Source organism: Pongo pygmaeus, chromosome 13 (genome assembly GCF_028885625.2).
Source record: "Pongo pygmaeus isolate AG05252 chromosome 13, NHGRI_mPonPyg2-v2.0_pri, whole genome shotgun sequence".
Lineage (NCBI taxonomy): Eukaryota > Metazoa > Chordata > Mammalia > Primates > Hominidae > Pongo > Pongo pygmaeus.
The window spans coordinates 86,919,030-86,933,692 of NC_072386.2; the positions used below are offsets into that span (position 1 = coordinate 86,919,030).

The following is a 14,663-nucleotide window of genomic DNA, read 5'->3' on the forward strand; positions in this document are numbered from 1 at the left end:
TTCTCCTGTCTCAGTCTCCTGAGTAGTTGGGACAATAGGCATGTGCCACCACACCCAGCTAATTTTTGCATTTTTAGTAGAGATGGCATTTCACTATGTCGGCCAGGCTGGTCTCGAACTCCTGACCTCAAGTGATCCATCCGCTTCAGCCTCCCAAAGTGCTGGGATTACAGGTAAGCCACCGCACCTGGCCTTTCTTGATGATTTCTAAGAGCTCTTCACAGACTGGGAATCTCAACCCCTTATCCTATCACAGAGGGCTGACCTTAATGTATGAATGACTGGTGATCAAATTAATTAATAATTAGTTCAAACAACCTAATGAATATCAATGATAATTAATGGGTGAAAGTTGGGCATTCTGTCCTCTGCTCACAAGGGACTGCTTTCCCAGTCCTCCCTCCCTCTCTTTTCATTATGTAGCTTAGATCCTGGCTCCGTCTCCAGCACCCTTCCAAGTTCTGTTTTTCTGGGGTTTTTTTTTGAGACAGAGTTTCGCTCTTATTGCCCAGGCTGGAGTGCAATGGCGCGATCTTGGCTCACTGCAACCTCCACCTCCCAGATTCAAGCAATTCTCCTCCTCAGCCTCCTGAGTAGCTGGGATTACAGGCATGTGCTACCATGCCTGGCTAATTTTGTATTTTTAGCAGAGACGGGGTTTCTCCATGTTGATCAGGCTGGTCTCGAACTCCCAACCTCAGGTGATCCGCCCGTCTCAGCCTCCCAAAGTGCTGGGATTACAGGTGTGAGCTACTGTGCCCGGCCTCCAAGTTCTTAAATACCCATGCGCCTTCAACTCTCTGGCCCTTTGGACCTGCTGCTGTAACTTGCTAGCAAAACCCCTCCTGGGTGACTCCACTATCTGCCTTCTCTCTGCCTGTTCCCACAAGCTGAGCACTACAAGTCACATCGTGGGCCTGGTTGGAACCCCAGTAAATTCCCGGTCACCGATATTCTGAAACCAGGCCTTGGCGATCCCCGGTTCTTGGGTTCACTCTTTCTCCCACCTTCTCTAATGACTGTTTTAATTTCTCCTCAAAACCCTGGCACTGCCTCCCACTGTACCCTTCCCCCATCGTCCTCTTTCATTTTCTGGATGCAACATTTCCTTCTATATCACAGAGTAATTATGATCCATTAGGTGGCAACTTCATCATCCTCCCACTGCCAAAGATACAAGACTGCTACACCTGCACGCCTCCTGGGCTCCTTCCCTCGTGCTAACCATCGGGGTGCCATCCCCCCTCTGACCTCTTCACGCTTCGGATCTTTCCTACTGACTTCATGAAAACTTCATACTGTTAGTTAGCTCCTTCCTTTTTTGGTATATTCATCTCCTTCCTCCCAACCCTAGTCTTCCAGTCAGCATTTAAACATGCTCAGTCTCTCCTGCGTAAGTGTCCTCTGGACCCCACATTCTCCGTCAGCCGCCTCTTTCAGAGTTGTGTGTGGCCTTCTTCTTCACTTCCTCCCCTCCACTTATTCCTCCCTTTAGCCCAGGCCTGGCTTCTGTCCTCACTGTCCTTCTGAAACAGTCACCATGTCTCCAGATCTAATGGATGCTGCAGTCTGCGTCTTTCTTGACCTCTCAGAAGCATTTGACTTTATTGATTTCTTCGTAAACGTGCTCTCCTGTTGGTTTCTGTGATCACTCTACTCTTCTTTTCCTTCTGCCTCTCAGCATCTCCTTTGCAGGCTCATCCTTGTCTTTCGGGTCTTTTAAAATGTTAAGTTCTTCAGGGCCTGCCTTAGGCCTTCTGTTTCTATAGAGTTTCTTTATAGGATCTTATGCACTTCTGTGGCTTACACACTAACTCTGGAATATGTATGTCTGGCTCTAACCTTCAATGTGGGCTCCAGGCCTGTGGTTCCATCTGCCTACTGGACACTTTCCCTGGGACATCCCAGATGCTCCTGTGCCCAGCCTGACCGAGACTGAGCTGACTCCTCCCCACACCTCTGGTCCTCACTCGGTGTTTCCATCCAACTGTACAAACCAGAAACCTACGAGTCATCCTTGGAACTTCTGTCTTCTTGACCCTCTTCTTTCCAAAACCCAGTCCTTCCCTCTGCTCTGGTGATTGTACCCCTAAATACCGAGCATCACCACTCACCAGCATCGTCTAAGCCATTGTTACCTGGACCACCGCTGGAGCCCCTCACAGGGCTCCCTGCATCCTCACCTTGTATGCCAAGGTGGTGTTCACACCGCATTCTGATTGTCATGCCCCCACCCCTTGCTTAAGACTGTCCAATGTCTTCCTGTCCTTTTCCTGTCCCCTGTTCTGACCTGCAGAGTCCTGTGTGGTCTGGCCCCTGCAAAACCCTCAAGTTCAGACATTCCTGTGCCTTCTCTGGGTTCACTATGAGGCCTTTATTTCATGTTCTCAAACGTACTTTTATCCCGCCCCTGCCCTCACACTTGCCATACAGCTTTCACAGGTGTTTCTTTGTTTTCCCAAACCCCCTTTACTCTTCGCCTATCTGTCTCTTACTCATCCTTCAGCTGCCAAAAGGCAGGTGTCTAGTGGTTAAGAGCACAGACATTGAACCAGTGTGATGAGTTGAAATCCCAGCTCTGCCACTTACTAGTTGGGCAAGTTATTTAATTTCTTTTTCAGTGGCTCAGTTTTGTTCACCTGTAAAATGGGAATAATAACATACCTACATTATAGGGTTCTTGTAAAGATTTTGTGTGTGTGTGTGCGTTCGTGTCGGTGTCCTAGAGTGGTGCCTGGCATGTAGCTAGTGCTTTATCGGTATCTGCTCTTATTATTGTTACTTACTTCAAGAGTGAAAGGCCACAGTGATTGATGATTGTGAAAGCTGTATTCAAAACAATTTCAATGTATTATTCAAAACAAGAAATGTGTTTCATTAAATAAATAGGATTAACAGTTAATATGAATATTTAGACAGTGAGCTAACTAAGGAACTAGATTAACAGTTTATATGAATGTTGAGAAAGTTAACTGGATACCTCCAGGAGAACATTATATCCTTTTTGAGCCAATAAACATTTATACAAATTCAGGTAATATAAGGCAGAATAATAGAGAGTAAATTATAGTATTGTTCTAATCTATAGAATTGATTGAGATACTCTAGCATTCATAATATTAGACAAAAATATTTAGTCACTGTGAAAGAAAAGAAAGCTTGTTGAATGTCTGTCTGCAATATCCCAGGAGAGCTAGCTGGAAAATCTCTCTCTCTTTTCTGCTGACCTGGGGGGAAAGTGAGCATCTATTTGGAATTGCAAGTGCAATGCAGGTATTGAGTGACCGTGCTGAGAGATTCTTTTTTCTGCACTGCCTTGTCAAATTTTAACATTATTACTAAAATTTCTAATAATACAATTATAATTTTTTGATACTCTAAAAGTTGGGCTGGTATCCGAGAAATATGTTGAGTGATAGCCATGCTCTCTGGTCTCAGCCGTGTTTGAATGTTGATTTTGCACTCTGGCTTCTGGCATTTAGCCTGAATGTACATTCAGTGTACCTCTCAGTTCTACAATGTCTTGATAGATGAATCTAATGTACTCTCACTTATGTTCAAACACACAACCCAAAGTGCACTTCCATTTTCCTCAAATAGGACAAATTTTACTGATAATTATATGTGCAATGCCCTTCCATCCTTCCATCTTCTTCCTTTCATTACAGAAGTATAAACTGTTCCTTGTTGCATGGTGTTCTAGTGTCCAACGATACCTGTGACGACTCCTTGTATTTTGTTTTAAGAATAACTCTAACATTGGCCAGGCGCGGTGGCTCACACCTGTAATCCCAGCACTTTGGGAGGCCAAGGCGGGCGGATCACAAGGTCAGGAGATCAAGACCATCCTGGCTAACACGGTGAAACCCAGTCTTTACTGAAAATACAAAAAATTAGCTGGGCATGGTAGCGGGCACCTGTAGTCCCAGCTATTCAGGAGGCTGAAGCAGGAGAATGGTGTGAACCCAGGAGGTGGAGCTTGCAGTGAGCCGAGATTGTGCCACTGCACTCCAGCCTGGGCAACAGAGCGAGACTCTGTCTCAACAAAAAAAAAAAAAAGAAGAAGAAGAAAAAGAATAACTCTAACATTTTTAGAGCATTTGCTGTGTGCCAAGAACTGCTGTAAATGCTACCATGTCTTAATGCATTCAGTTCTTTGCCACTCCATGAAGGAGGAGCTACTGCTATTCTCACACTGGGACAGAGGTTCAATACCTGCCTAAGGTCACCTGGCTCATGTGCAGAGCCAGAATTTGAACCAGGCAGATGCATAGGCATTCATGCTCCTCTAGTGAGTGGTAGGAATAGCAAAAGTGCTGTTCAGAACACCTGCTGGTAACTCAGGAGAGGGGAAAAGATGTTGGCCCTGGAAGGTAAGAGCTACTGGGATCTCTTGAGCGTTTCCCTACTCAGGAATATGGAGCATCAACTTGCATTCTTCCTGAAAAATACTTTATTAAAAGAAACTGTGAGGAAGCAGTAATACAAACTATCTGCAATAAATTATTTTTATTGTAATTGGTTTCCTAGTGTATTTGCTTAAACAATGAAGATTTTCTTATGTTTTAGGTTAAATTCACTTGTCCCGGTTAAATATCGGATTAGTAAAGCTTTATTTCTGGAACCTACTTTCTTTGATTCACTGCACTCTTTCATATATTCAGGTGAAAAGGTATTGCATGAATGGAAATGTGGACATTTGAATTGATGTTTTGTATCTTTCCTCTGCGCATATCATGACGGTTTTCCATCTAGGTATATTTCTCTGCCCCCTTATTCCCTGAATCTCAGTGGAGCACAGAGCTTGAGTGTGGGCTTTGGAAACGCAATGACAGGATTGGAACTTGCCTCTTCTATTTATTTGCTCGCTATGTGACCTCTCTCTGCCTCGATATTCTTATCTGTAAAATGGGATATTAATTATATCTAACTGTCGATATCACAAAATAATATAAAGCATTTTGAATAGCATCTGGCACATGGTAAGCATACAGTGTTAGCTAGTCTCATTCATTTCTAAATAAAGGGAACTGTGGTTAAAGTAGTATGATTTCTATAATTTCACATGTTTAGAAACAAATATATAACTATCAAATTTGTATATAGCATTATTCACATTACCATAGATTTGACCACCTTATATCCATAAGTCATTTTGATGGAAAATTCCCTCCCAAAAGTTTTTTATAATAAACCAAGGATTGTGAAGGTCTTTGAATTACTCAAAAATGGGGGTGTTAAAGCAATAGCAGTTATGAGGCTCTCAGTTGTTAGAAATATACTTGCATGAGTCCTTCCTAGAATCGAAGGATACATCTCTTCATGTTGAATATTTAGTCATTGCTAAAACTGCCGGTTAAACTGTACTCAGAACCAATCAAATGGGAAATGGGGTATGTGTCACAGGATTGTCATGGTGTGTGTTGGCTAATAACTTTTAGTGGGTAGGGAATAAGGTTAAGGAGCCTGTCCTTGGTGATACTATGCTGCTTTCAGCGTGGCTTGTTGAAACTGCAGCTGATAAGCAGGGAGGGATATGGGGCATCCGTGCCTCTATTCTTGAATGAGGTGCATTCCAGTCAACAGCTTCAGGCTGATACTGCTGAAGGAGGCTGTAACTTGTAACTAATCTGAATTACACTATATGCTTTACTTTATGTATCTATACACAGTTTCAAGCTTGCATTTCATATATACCTCGTCCTTTTTTGATCTAGTTCTTTGTATAGATATGATGTCCTTTAAGCAAACAAACAAACTCTGTTAATAACAAGTACTTCTGTGGCCTTAATGTAAAATCTATTCTTTCTAGAATTGAATTTTCTGGAATTTATAAACTTGTATTAGGTCGTCTTAAGTATGAAAGAATTACCAAATTTATAGCATTCAGTTCTGTTGATTTTTAAAATTCTGTCACAAATAGGCTAAAGAAAATTTATGATTCCTTAATATTTCTTTATTTTTAGCTTGTATTAAAATTTTATATTATGGAAAATTATACAAATTAAGTAGTATAAAGAACTTGTAAGTAAGTTGTTCAGCTTAAAACTGTTACCAAATCACGGCCATTCCTGTTTCTTGCATATTTCTACCAACTTCTGCCTCCCCCAGGGTATCATATGCCACTCATAAATGTTTCACAGTTTTACACCTGCTACTCTTTTTTAATAACATAACTGGCATACCATTACTCCATTAAAAATTTTTTAATATCCTTGATATCATTAATACCAAGACACTTCTTCAGTTTCCCTGATTGTCTCAAAACTTTTTAAAAAGATAATTATTTGTTTGAAATAATATTGAAATATACATGTCAATTGGTTAGACTCATGTCTGTTTTTAAAACAGCTTTGAGATATAATTCATACCCAATAAATGGCACATATTTAGCATGTACAGTTTTACAAGCTTTGATATATTTGTACACTTGTGAAACTATCACCATGAGCAAAATCATGAATGAGCATAGCCATCGCCCCACAAAGTTTCCTAGCGTTCCTTTGTAGGCCCTCTCTCTTGCCCCATTTCCCCCCGGCAGCCAGTGATCTACTTTCTGTCACTACAGATTAGTTTGCAGTTGCTATAATTTTATGTGAATGGAATCGTGCAGCTTGTATTCTTCTTTAGTCTGTGTTCTTTCTCCGAGCATACTTACTGTGTGATTTGTATCCATTCATTCCTTTTCATTGCAGAGTAGTAGTCTGTTATACAGGTGGACCACCATTTATCTGTTTACCTGGTGGTGATCACTGGGTGGTTTCCAGTTTTTGCTATAAAGCTGCTGTGAACATTTTTTTTTTCTTTGAGACAGAGTCTCACTCTGTCACCCAGGCTAGCGTGCAGTGGTACAATCTCGGCTCACTGCAACCTCCGCCTCCCAGGTTCAAGCGATTCTCTTGCCTCAGCCTCCCTAGTAGCTGGGATTACAGGCGCCCACCACTACACCCAGCTAATTTTTGTATTTTTAGTAGAGACGGGGTTTCACCATGTTGGCCAGGCTGGTCTCGAACTCCTGACCTTGTGATTTGCCCTCCTCGGCCTCCCAAAGTGCTGGGATTACAGGCGTGAGCCACTGTGCCCGGCCTGAACATTTTAATATACAAGTGTTTATATGGATATACACTTTCATTTCTCCTGGGTAAATACCTAGGAGTGGAATGGTTGGACCAAATGGTATGCATATATTTCACTTTGTAAGAAGCAGCTGAACTCTTTTCCAACAGGGTTGTGCCGTTGTTATTTTCTCACCAACAGTAAGTGAGAGTTTACTTCTCCTACATCCTTGCCAGAACTTGCTATGGTCAGTTTTTACAACTTTCAGTCATTTTAATAGGTACATATCTCATTATGGGTTTCTGTTGTCATCGTTTTTTTCTTTTTTTAGAGACAAGATCTTGCTCTGTCACCCAGGCTAGAGTACAGTGGTGTGATCATAGCTCACTATAACTTCGAACTCCTGGTCTCAAATGATCCTCCCACCTCAGCCTCCTGATGCCCAGCTTGTTTTTTACTTTTTTGTAGAGATGGGGTCTCGCTTTGGTACCCAGGCTGGTCTCCAACTCTTGGCCTCAAGTGCCGCCTCGGCCTCCTGGAGTGCTGAAATTACAGATGTGGGCCACCGTGTCTAGCTTCATTGTGGTTTTAATTTGCATTTCCCTAATGACTAATAACGTTGAGCCTTTTTTGCGTGGTATTTCCCATCTGTATTCTTTAGTAAAGCTGCTTTGATAAAGAACCACTGCCACCAGGGACTTGATTGTTTCCAGGGCATTTGGGTGGACAGAGATGGGAAATAGACACACACACACATTATAAGATAAAATATGAGTTCATTCAATATTTCCAATTCAAAATTACGATAACGGGATTTTTACCTAGACTGCTTATTTCTCCTTTTCTTACATACTGAAAATTCTAGTTCTGAGTAACATTGTGCTTTTAATCATTTGTTGCACATAGAACAGTCACAGCATTACCAACATTACCTTCAGTAACACAGTTACTGAAAAGTTATGTCGAGGAGGGAGATGAGTAATCAAATTTGTATTTCAAAATCATTTGAAATAGTTTCTCTTGATGGTTATATCACCAGTTTCATAAACATTTAGGTTACTTTGATTCATTTTACTTTCAAATTTTAGAGATTGAATTTTAATTTAAATCTGTTTTATAATTATGTAAAATATTTACATGTTTCCAAAGTTCAGTCTGAAAAACATGATTTTTTTTTTTTCTTTTTGAGATGGAGTTTCACTCTTGCCCAGGCTGGAGTGCAGTGATGCGATCTCAGTTCACTGCAACCTCCGCCTCCCGGTTTCAAAGCGATTCTCCTGCCTCAGCCTCCCGAGTAGCTGGGATTACAGGTGGCTGCCACCATGCCCAGCTAATTTTTGTATTTTTAGGAGAGACGGGATTTCACCATGTTGGCCAGGCCTGTGTCGAACTCCTGACCTCAGGTGATCAGCTGGCCTCAGCCTCCCAAAGTGCTGGGTTTACAGATATGAGCCACCGTGCCCAGCCAAAACATGGTCTTTTCAAATAGCTTTTATCCTTGTTCTTTTCCTGGCTTATATTCCAATTTTAAAAAAATGCTGGCCGGGTGCGGTGGCTCATGCCTGTAATCCCAGCACTGTGGGAGGCCAAGGTGGGTGGATTGCTTGAGCCTAGGAGTTTGAGACCAGCCTAGGCAACAAGTGAGACCCTCCCCCACCCAGTCTCTACAAAAAATACAAAAATTAGCCGGGTATGGTGGTGCATGCCTGTAGTCCCAGCTACTCTGGAGGCTGAAGTGAGAGGATCCCTTGAGCCCAGGAGGTGGAGGTTGCAGTGAGCAGAGATCATACCACCACACTCCAGCCTGGGTAACAGAGTGAGACCCTGTCTCAAAACAAAACAAAAAAACTATCTATCTCTGTCTGTGCTATGCATATGTATTTGTGTGGCTCTCCAAGGTACTGTACACCCCTCCTTGCTTTTTTCTCATTCACTCTGGAAGGTGCTTCATAGCAGTATATACAGATAGTCCTCATTCCTTTTTTAGCTGCTATACTATAGTTTTTTCACCAAGTTCTTTTCTAGATAGGTTTGGGTTATTTCCATTAATTTGCTGTTCCAATGTCTTACTATCTTTTAATATTTTTGCCAATATATATTTGAGATCTATATTTTGATATTGGTATTTTTCCAGCATTTTATTGTGAAAATTTCAAAACACAGCAAAGTTTAAAGAATTTTATAGCGAACATCTATACTTACCACTACCTAAATGCTACCATTTATATCTTATATATTCATTTTACGTAAGTATTCATCATTAAATCCATGTTTTTTGACACATTTCATAATAAATTGTAGACATCTATACACTTCCCCCTAAATAGTTCAACATGCATATCACTAAATAGAATTAATATTTTACAGTTTTTTCTTCTGATATAAAATGTATATACTGTGAAACGTATAAATCTTAAGTGTACATTCACTGTTTTGACAAATGCATGTACTTGTGGAATCCAAACTCCTGTCGATATACAGAACATTACCAATCACGCCAGAAAGTTCCTTCATATTCCTTCATGTTACCTTTGCTTTGATGTTTTTTCTACCATCAGCTTGGTATTGTACAGTCACTGCAAATTTGTCTATTTTGGATGCTCTGTGTTTAGGTTTCTCTACTGATTTTGCTTGTATTTTTCATAACATTGATCTGTGTATTTCTATAATAGAACCTTAAATTACATCAGCTCTTGTGAAGATACAGATTTGATTCCCCACTCCCCACCTACTTTTTTGTTTTGTTTTGTTTTGTTTTGTTTTGGAGACAGAGTCTCATTCTGTCGCCCAGGCTGGAGTGCAGTGGTGCCATCTTGGCTCACTGCAACCTCCGCCTCCCGGGTTCAATCAATTCTCCTGCCTCAGCCTCCTGAGTAGCTGGGATTACAGGGATTACAGGCGTGTGCCACCACACCCAGCTAATTTTTGTATTTTTAGTAGAGACGGAGTTTCACCATGTTGGTCAGGCTGGTCTTGAACACCTGACCTCATGATCCACCTGCCTCGGCCTCCCAAAGTGCTGGGATTATAGGCGGGAGCCACCGTGCCCGGCCTGTTTTTTCCCTTTAAACACTTTTGAGATATAATTCTCGTACTATAGCACTCAAATCTCTTAAGTATATAGGCCAGGTGCGGTGGTTCAGACCTGTAATCCCAACACTTTGGGATGCAGAGGCAGGAGGATAGCTTGAGGCCAGGAGTTCAAGACCAGCATGGGCTACATGGAGAGACCCCGTCTCTACAAAATTGTTGTAAAAATTAGCTGGGCCTAATGGCTCATGCCTGTAGTGCCAGCTACTCTCAGGAAGCTGAGGTGGGAGGATCCTTGGGCTCAGGAGGTTGAAGGTATGGTGAGCCATCATCATGCCTGGCCAACAGAGTGAAACCCAGCCTGTATCAAACAAATAAATGAGTAAACGACTGAATGCATGGATGGATGGTTTGGGGTATGTTACATTATTAATTTTTTTAAATTGCAGTAAACATAACATAAAAATTGCCATTTTTACCATTTTAATATATACAATTTAGTGGCATCAGTAACATTCGCATTGTGTGTAACCATCACCACCATCCATCTCTAGAACTTTTTTTTTTTTTTTTTTGAGACGGAATCTCTGTTGTCCAGGCTGGAGTGCAGTGGTGTGATCTCGGCTCACTGCAACCTCCGCCTCCCGGGTTCAAGCGATTCTCCTGCCTCAGCCTCCTGAGTAGCTGGGACTACAGGCACGTGCCACCACGCCCGGCTAATTTTTTTGGTATTTTTTAGTAGAGACGGGGGTTTCAGCATATTGGCCAGGCTGGTCTCGAACTCCTGACCTCATGATCCGCCTGCCTTAGCCTCCCAAAGTGCTAGGATTACAGGCTTGAGCCACTGTGCCCGGCCTTGTAGAACTTTTTCATCACAAACAGAAACTCTATATCTATTTAACACTAACTCCCCATTTCCCCTCAGTATGTAGTTAATCTCTGTTTTACTCGTGCTTATGAATTTGCCTATTCTAGGTGCCTCATCTAAGTGGAATCGTTCAATGTTCCTTTTGCACCTGGCTTATTTTAACTATTAGCATCAAGTTTTCAGCTTCATTCATGTTGTAGCATGTGCCAGTCTTCATTTCTTTTTTTCTTTTTTTGTGTGTATTTTTGTGATGATTTTCAAATCTACAATTTTAATCCTTTTAAAGTGTACAATTCAGTGGCATTTAGTACATCCAGAGTGTTATGCAACCATCACCATGATCTGGCTCCAGAAGGTTGTTATCATCCCAAAAGGAAACCTCATGCCCATTCAGCAGTCACTCCCTATCCTCCCTCCCTGCAGCCCTGGCCACCACTGATCTGCTTCCTGTCTGTGTGAATCTGGCTCCTCTGAATATTTCATGTAAATGGAATCATACACAGAAGTCTTTTCTGCCTGGTTTATTTCACTTGCATCATTTTTTCAAGGTTTGTTCATGTCGTAATGTGTATTAAATACTTTGTTTCTTTTTATTGCCAGATAATATTCCAAAAAATGTGCCATATTTGGTTTATCCACTCATTAGTTAATAGACATTTAGGTTGTGTCCACTTTTTGGCTATTATGAATAGCGCTGCAGTGAACACTTGGGTTTAAGTTTTCATGTGGATGTATGTTTTCATTTCTCTTGGGTATAAACCCAGGAGTGAAATTTCTGGGTCAGAGGCTAACTCAGCTTAGATTTTTGAGGAACCGCCAGACTGCTTTCCAAAGTGGCTACACCATTTCACATTCCCACTGGCAGTGTATGTGGGTTCCAGTTTCTCCACATCCTCCCCAGCGCTTGTCAAATGTCTTTTTGATTCTAACCATCCCACTGGGTGTGGACTGGTGCAGCTCTGTGGTTTTGACTTGTCTTTCTCTAATAGCTAATGATGTGCAACATCTTACTGCCTATTTGTATATCTTCTCTGGAAAAATGTTTACTCAGATCCTTGCCTTTTTTGTGGGGAGGGTGGTCATTTGTCTCAACTAAAGAGGACTTGCATCTAGAATTCATAAAGCATTCTTTTTTTTTTTTAAAGAGACAGTGTCTCACTCTGTTGCCCAAGGTGGAACACAGTGGCCATTCACACGTGTGATCATAGCTCACTGCAGCCTCAGATGCCTGGCCTCAAGCGATCCTCCCACCTCAGCCCCCTGAGTAGCTAGGACCATCGGCATGAGCCACCACGCTTGACTGTTCATAAAGAATTCTTTTTTTTTTTTTTTTTTTTTTTTTTTTTGAGACGGAGTCTTGCCCTGTCGCCCAGGCTGGAGTGCAGTGGCGCGATTTCGGCTCACTGCAAGCTCCGCCTCCCGGGTTCACGCCATTCTCCTGTCTCAGCCTCCCGAGTAGCTGGGACTACAGGCGCCCGCCACGACGCCCAGCTAATTTTGTTTTGTATTTTTAGTAGAGACGGGGTTTCACCGTGTTAGCCAGGATGGTCTCGATCTCCTGATATCGTGATCCACCCGCCTCGGCCTCCCAAAGTGCTGGGATTACAGGCGTGAGCCACCGCGCCCGGCCTTTTTTTTTTTTTTAAGAATTCTTTAGGTATTCTAGATACAAGTCCCTTATGAGATATATTATTTGTAAATATTTTATCCCATTTTGTGGACTGTCTTTTTACTTTCTTGATGGTGTCCTTTGTAGTATAAAAGTGTCTAATGATGTTCAATGTATGTACTTTTGTTGCTTGTTTTTTTTGGTGTCATGTGGAAGAAACCATTGCCCAATCCAGGGTTAAGAAGGTTTCTGCCTAGGTTTTCTGCTAAGAGTTTTATATTTTAGCTCTTGTATTTATGGTGTGAGGTAGGTCTAACTTCATTCTTTCTTTTGGTGTGTGTGGATATCCAGTTGTCCAAGCACCATTTGTTGAAAATACTTTTCATTCTCCATTGAATTATCTTTGGCACCATAGTTGGAAAAAAAAAAATTAATTGACCGTAAATGTGAGGGTTTATTTCTGGACTCTGAATTCTTTGCACTCGATCTATATTTCTGTCTTTTGTTTTCTTTTTAAAACTCATTAAAGAGGATATTTACAAAAGTATGCATTCATGAGCCACTGCTTTAAAACTTGTTTATGGTTTCCTGTATTTTATTTCAACCCATTTTCCATAATTACCTCATTTTGTCTGTCATGCTGTCTGGAAGGGAGTGCCAGTGGTGAAGTGTGATGTTAATGTCCTCAGGATGGTGATGTTCCCATTTTTCAAAGATTGCTTTGAACACAGATAGGAAGTATCTTCTGTTGGCAGTGATGACATAAAATGTTGAAAATGAAATATGGAAGCTTGTGAGTCAAAGATTTCCTTACCTTATTTGCATTTGAAATGCAGTACCACAAAAATATGTTGAATTAATGGTTATAACTTTTTATTTAATAAAGTAGACATTTTAGTACCATCAAAAAGTATTCTTTATGATTACATATCTCTTTATAGAGTTCCTGAGTTGGAGGTAGAAGAAGAAACCCAAGTTCAAGAGATGACTTTAGATGAGTGGAAAAATCTTCAAGAACAGACCAGACCAAAGCCTGAGTTTAACATCCGGAAACCAGAATCCACTGTTCCTTCCAAAGCTGTGGTGATTCACAAGTCAAAATACAGAGATGATGTAAGCATTGCATTTCGTATGTAGAGGTAATCTTTACTTTTACCTTACTGGAAGTGAAATGTACCTTTCCACTTCTGTCTTGAAAATGGAACATTAGTAGTTGGCACTCTTGTTTGTAATCAGAGATGATGCATGCCTAATTTTACTGTATCTTTATTATTCATTAAGAAAAGGAATTGAAACTTGAGGTATTGACAGATGCACAGAGCAGTTAGAGTGACAGTGCATCTTCTGCTCACCCTGGGACTATGCGGGGACTGTACACATACTGTGTATTAACTGTATTTCATTTTTCTCAAGGGAGAGTTACAGATTGTGTCTTGTACAATTCAGAGTTATTCAAAGGAGAACTACACTCTGTATTCCCTGAGTAGGTTACTTTCAACTCTGATTCTTGATAAGAGCATTTCACTGAGTAGTTGATGACTTTTTTTTTTTTTGAGATGGAGTTTCGCTCTTGTTGCCCAGGCTGGAGTGCAGTGGCGCAATCTTGGCTCACCGCAACCTCTGCCTCCCGGGTTCAAGCGATTCTCGTGCCTCAGCCTCCCGAGTAGCTGGGATTACAGGCATGCGCCACCACCCCGGCTAATTTTGTATTTTTAGTAGAGACAGGGCTTTTCCATGTTGGTCAGGCTGGTCTTGAACTCCCGACCTCAGGTGATTCACCAGCCTCGGCCTTCCAAAGTGCTGGGATTACAGGCGTGAGCCACTGCGCCCGGCCGAGTAGTTGATGACTTTTTAAACTGTGGTTGAGGTTCCATGCGCTTCTGATGCTGTTCCTATGTTGGTTCAGCAGCTTTGCGCCTCCTGCCTAACTGCAGACGTGGCGGGACATGAGTCCCCGAACGCTTGGCTGCTTGGTCAGGCACTGCCACAGTGGCCAGCGTGCTGCAGGGGTTGCTCAGGGAGCTCCTCCGTGTTGTGAGGCCTTATTGCTGACGGCTTACATCCAGCTCTTCTCAGAAGCTTCAGTTTTGCAGGGAGAGG

At 41.8% G+C, this 14,663-nt stretch overlaps 1 protein-coding gene across 1 annotated transcript in view; it reads left to right on the top strand.

The window, feature by feature from the left end:
- Positions 1–14,663, top strand: part of HABP4 (hyaluronan binding protein 4) — a 41,969-nt gene that overhangs the window by 21,063 nt on the left and 6,243 nt on the right. The window contains exon 6 of the mRNA XM_054502915.2: positions 13,505–13,676. Coding sequence (XP_054358890.1) covers positions 13,505–13,676 — 172 coding nt within the window. The remainder of the gene's footprint in view (positions 1–13,504; positions 13,677–14,663) is intronic.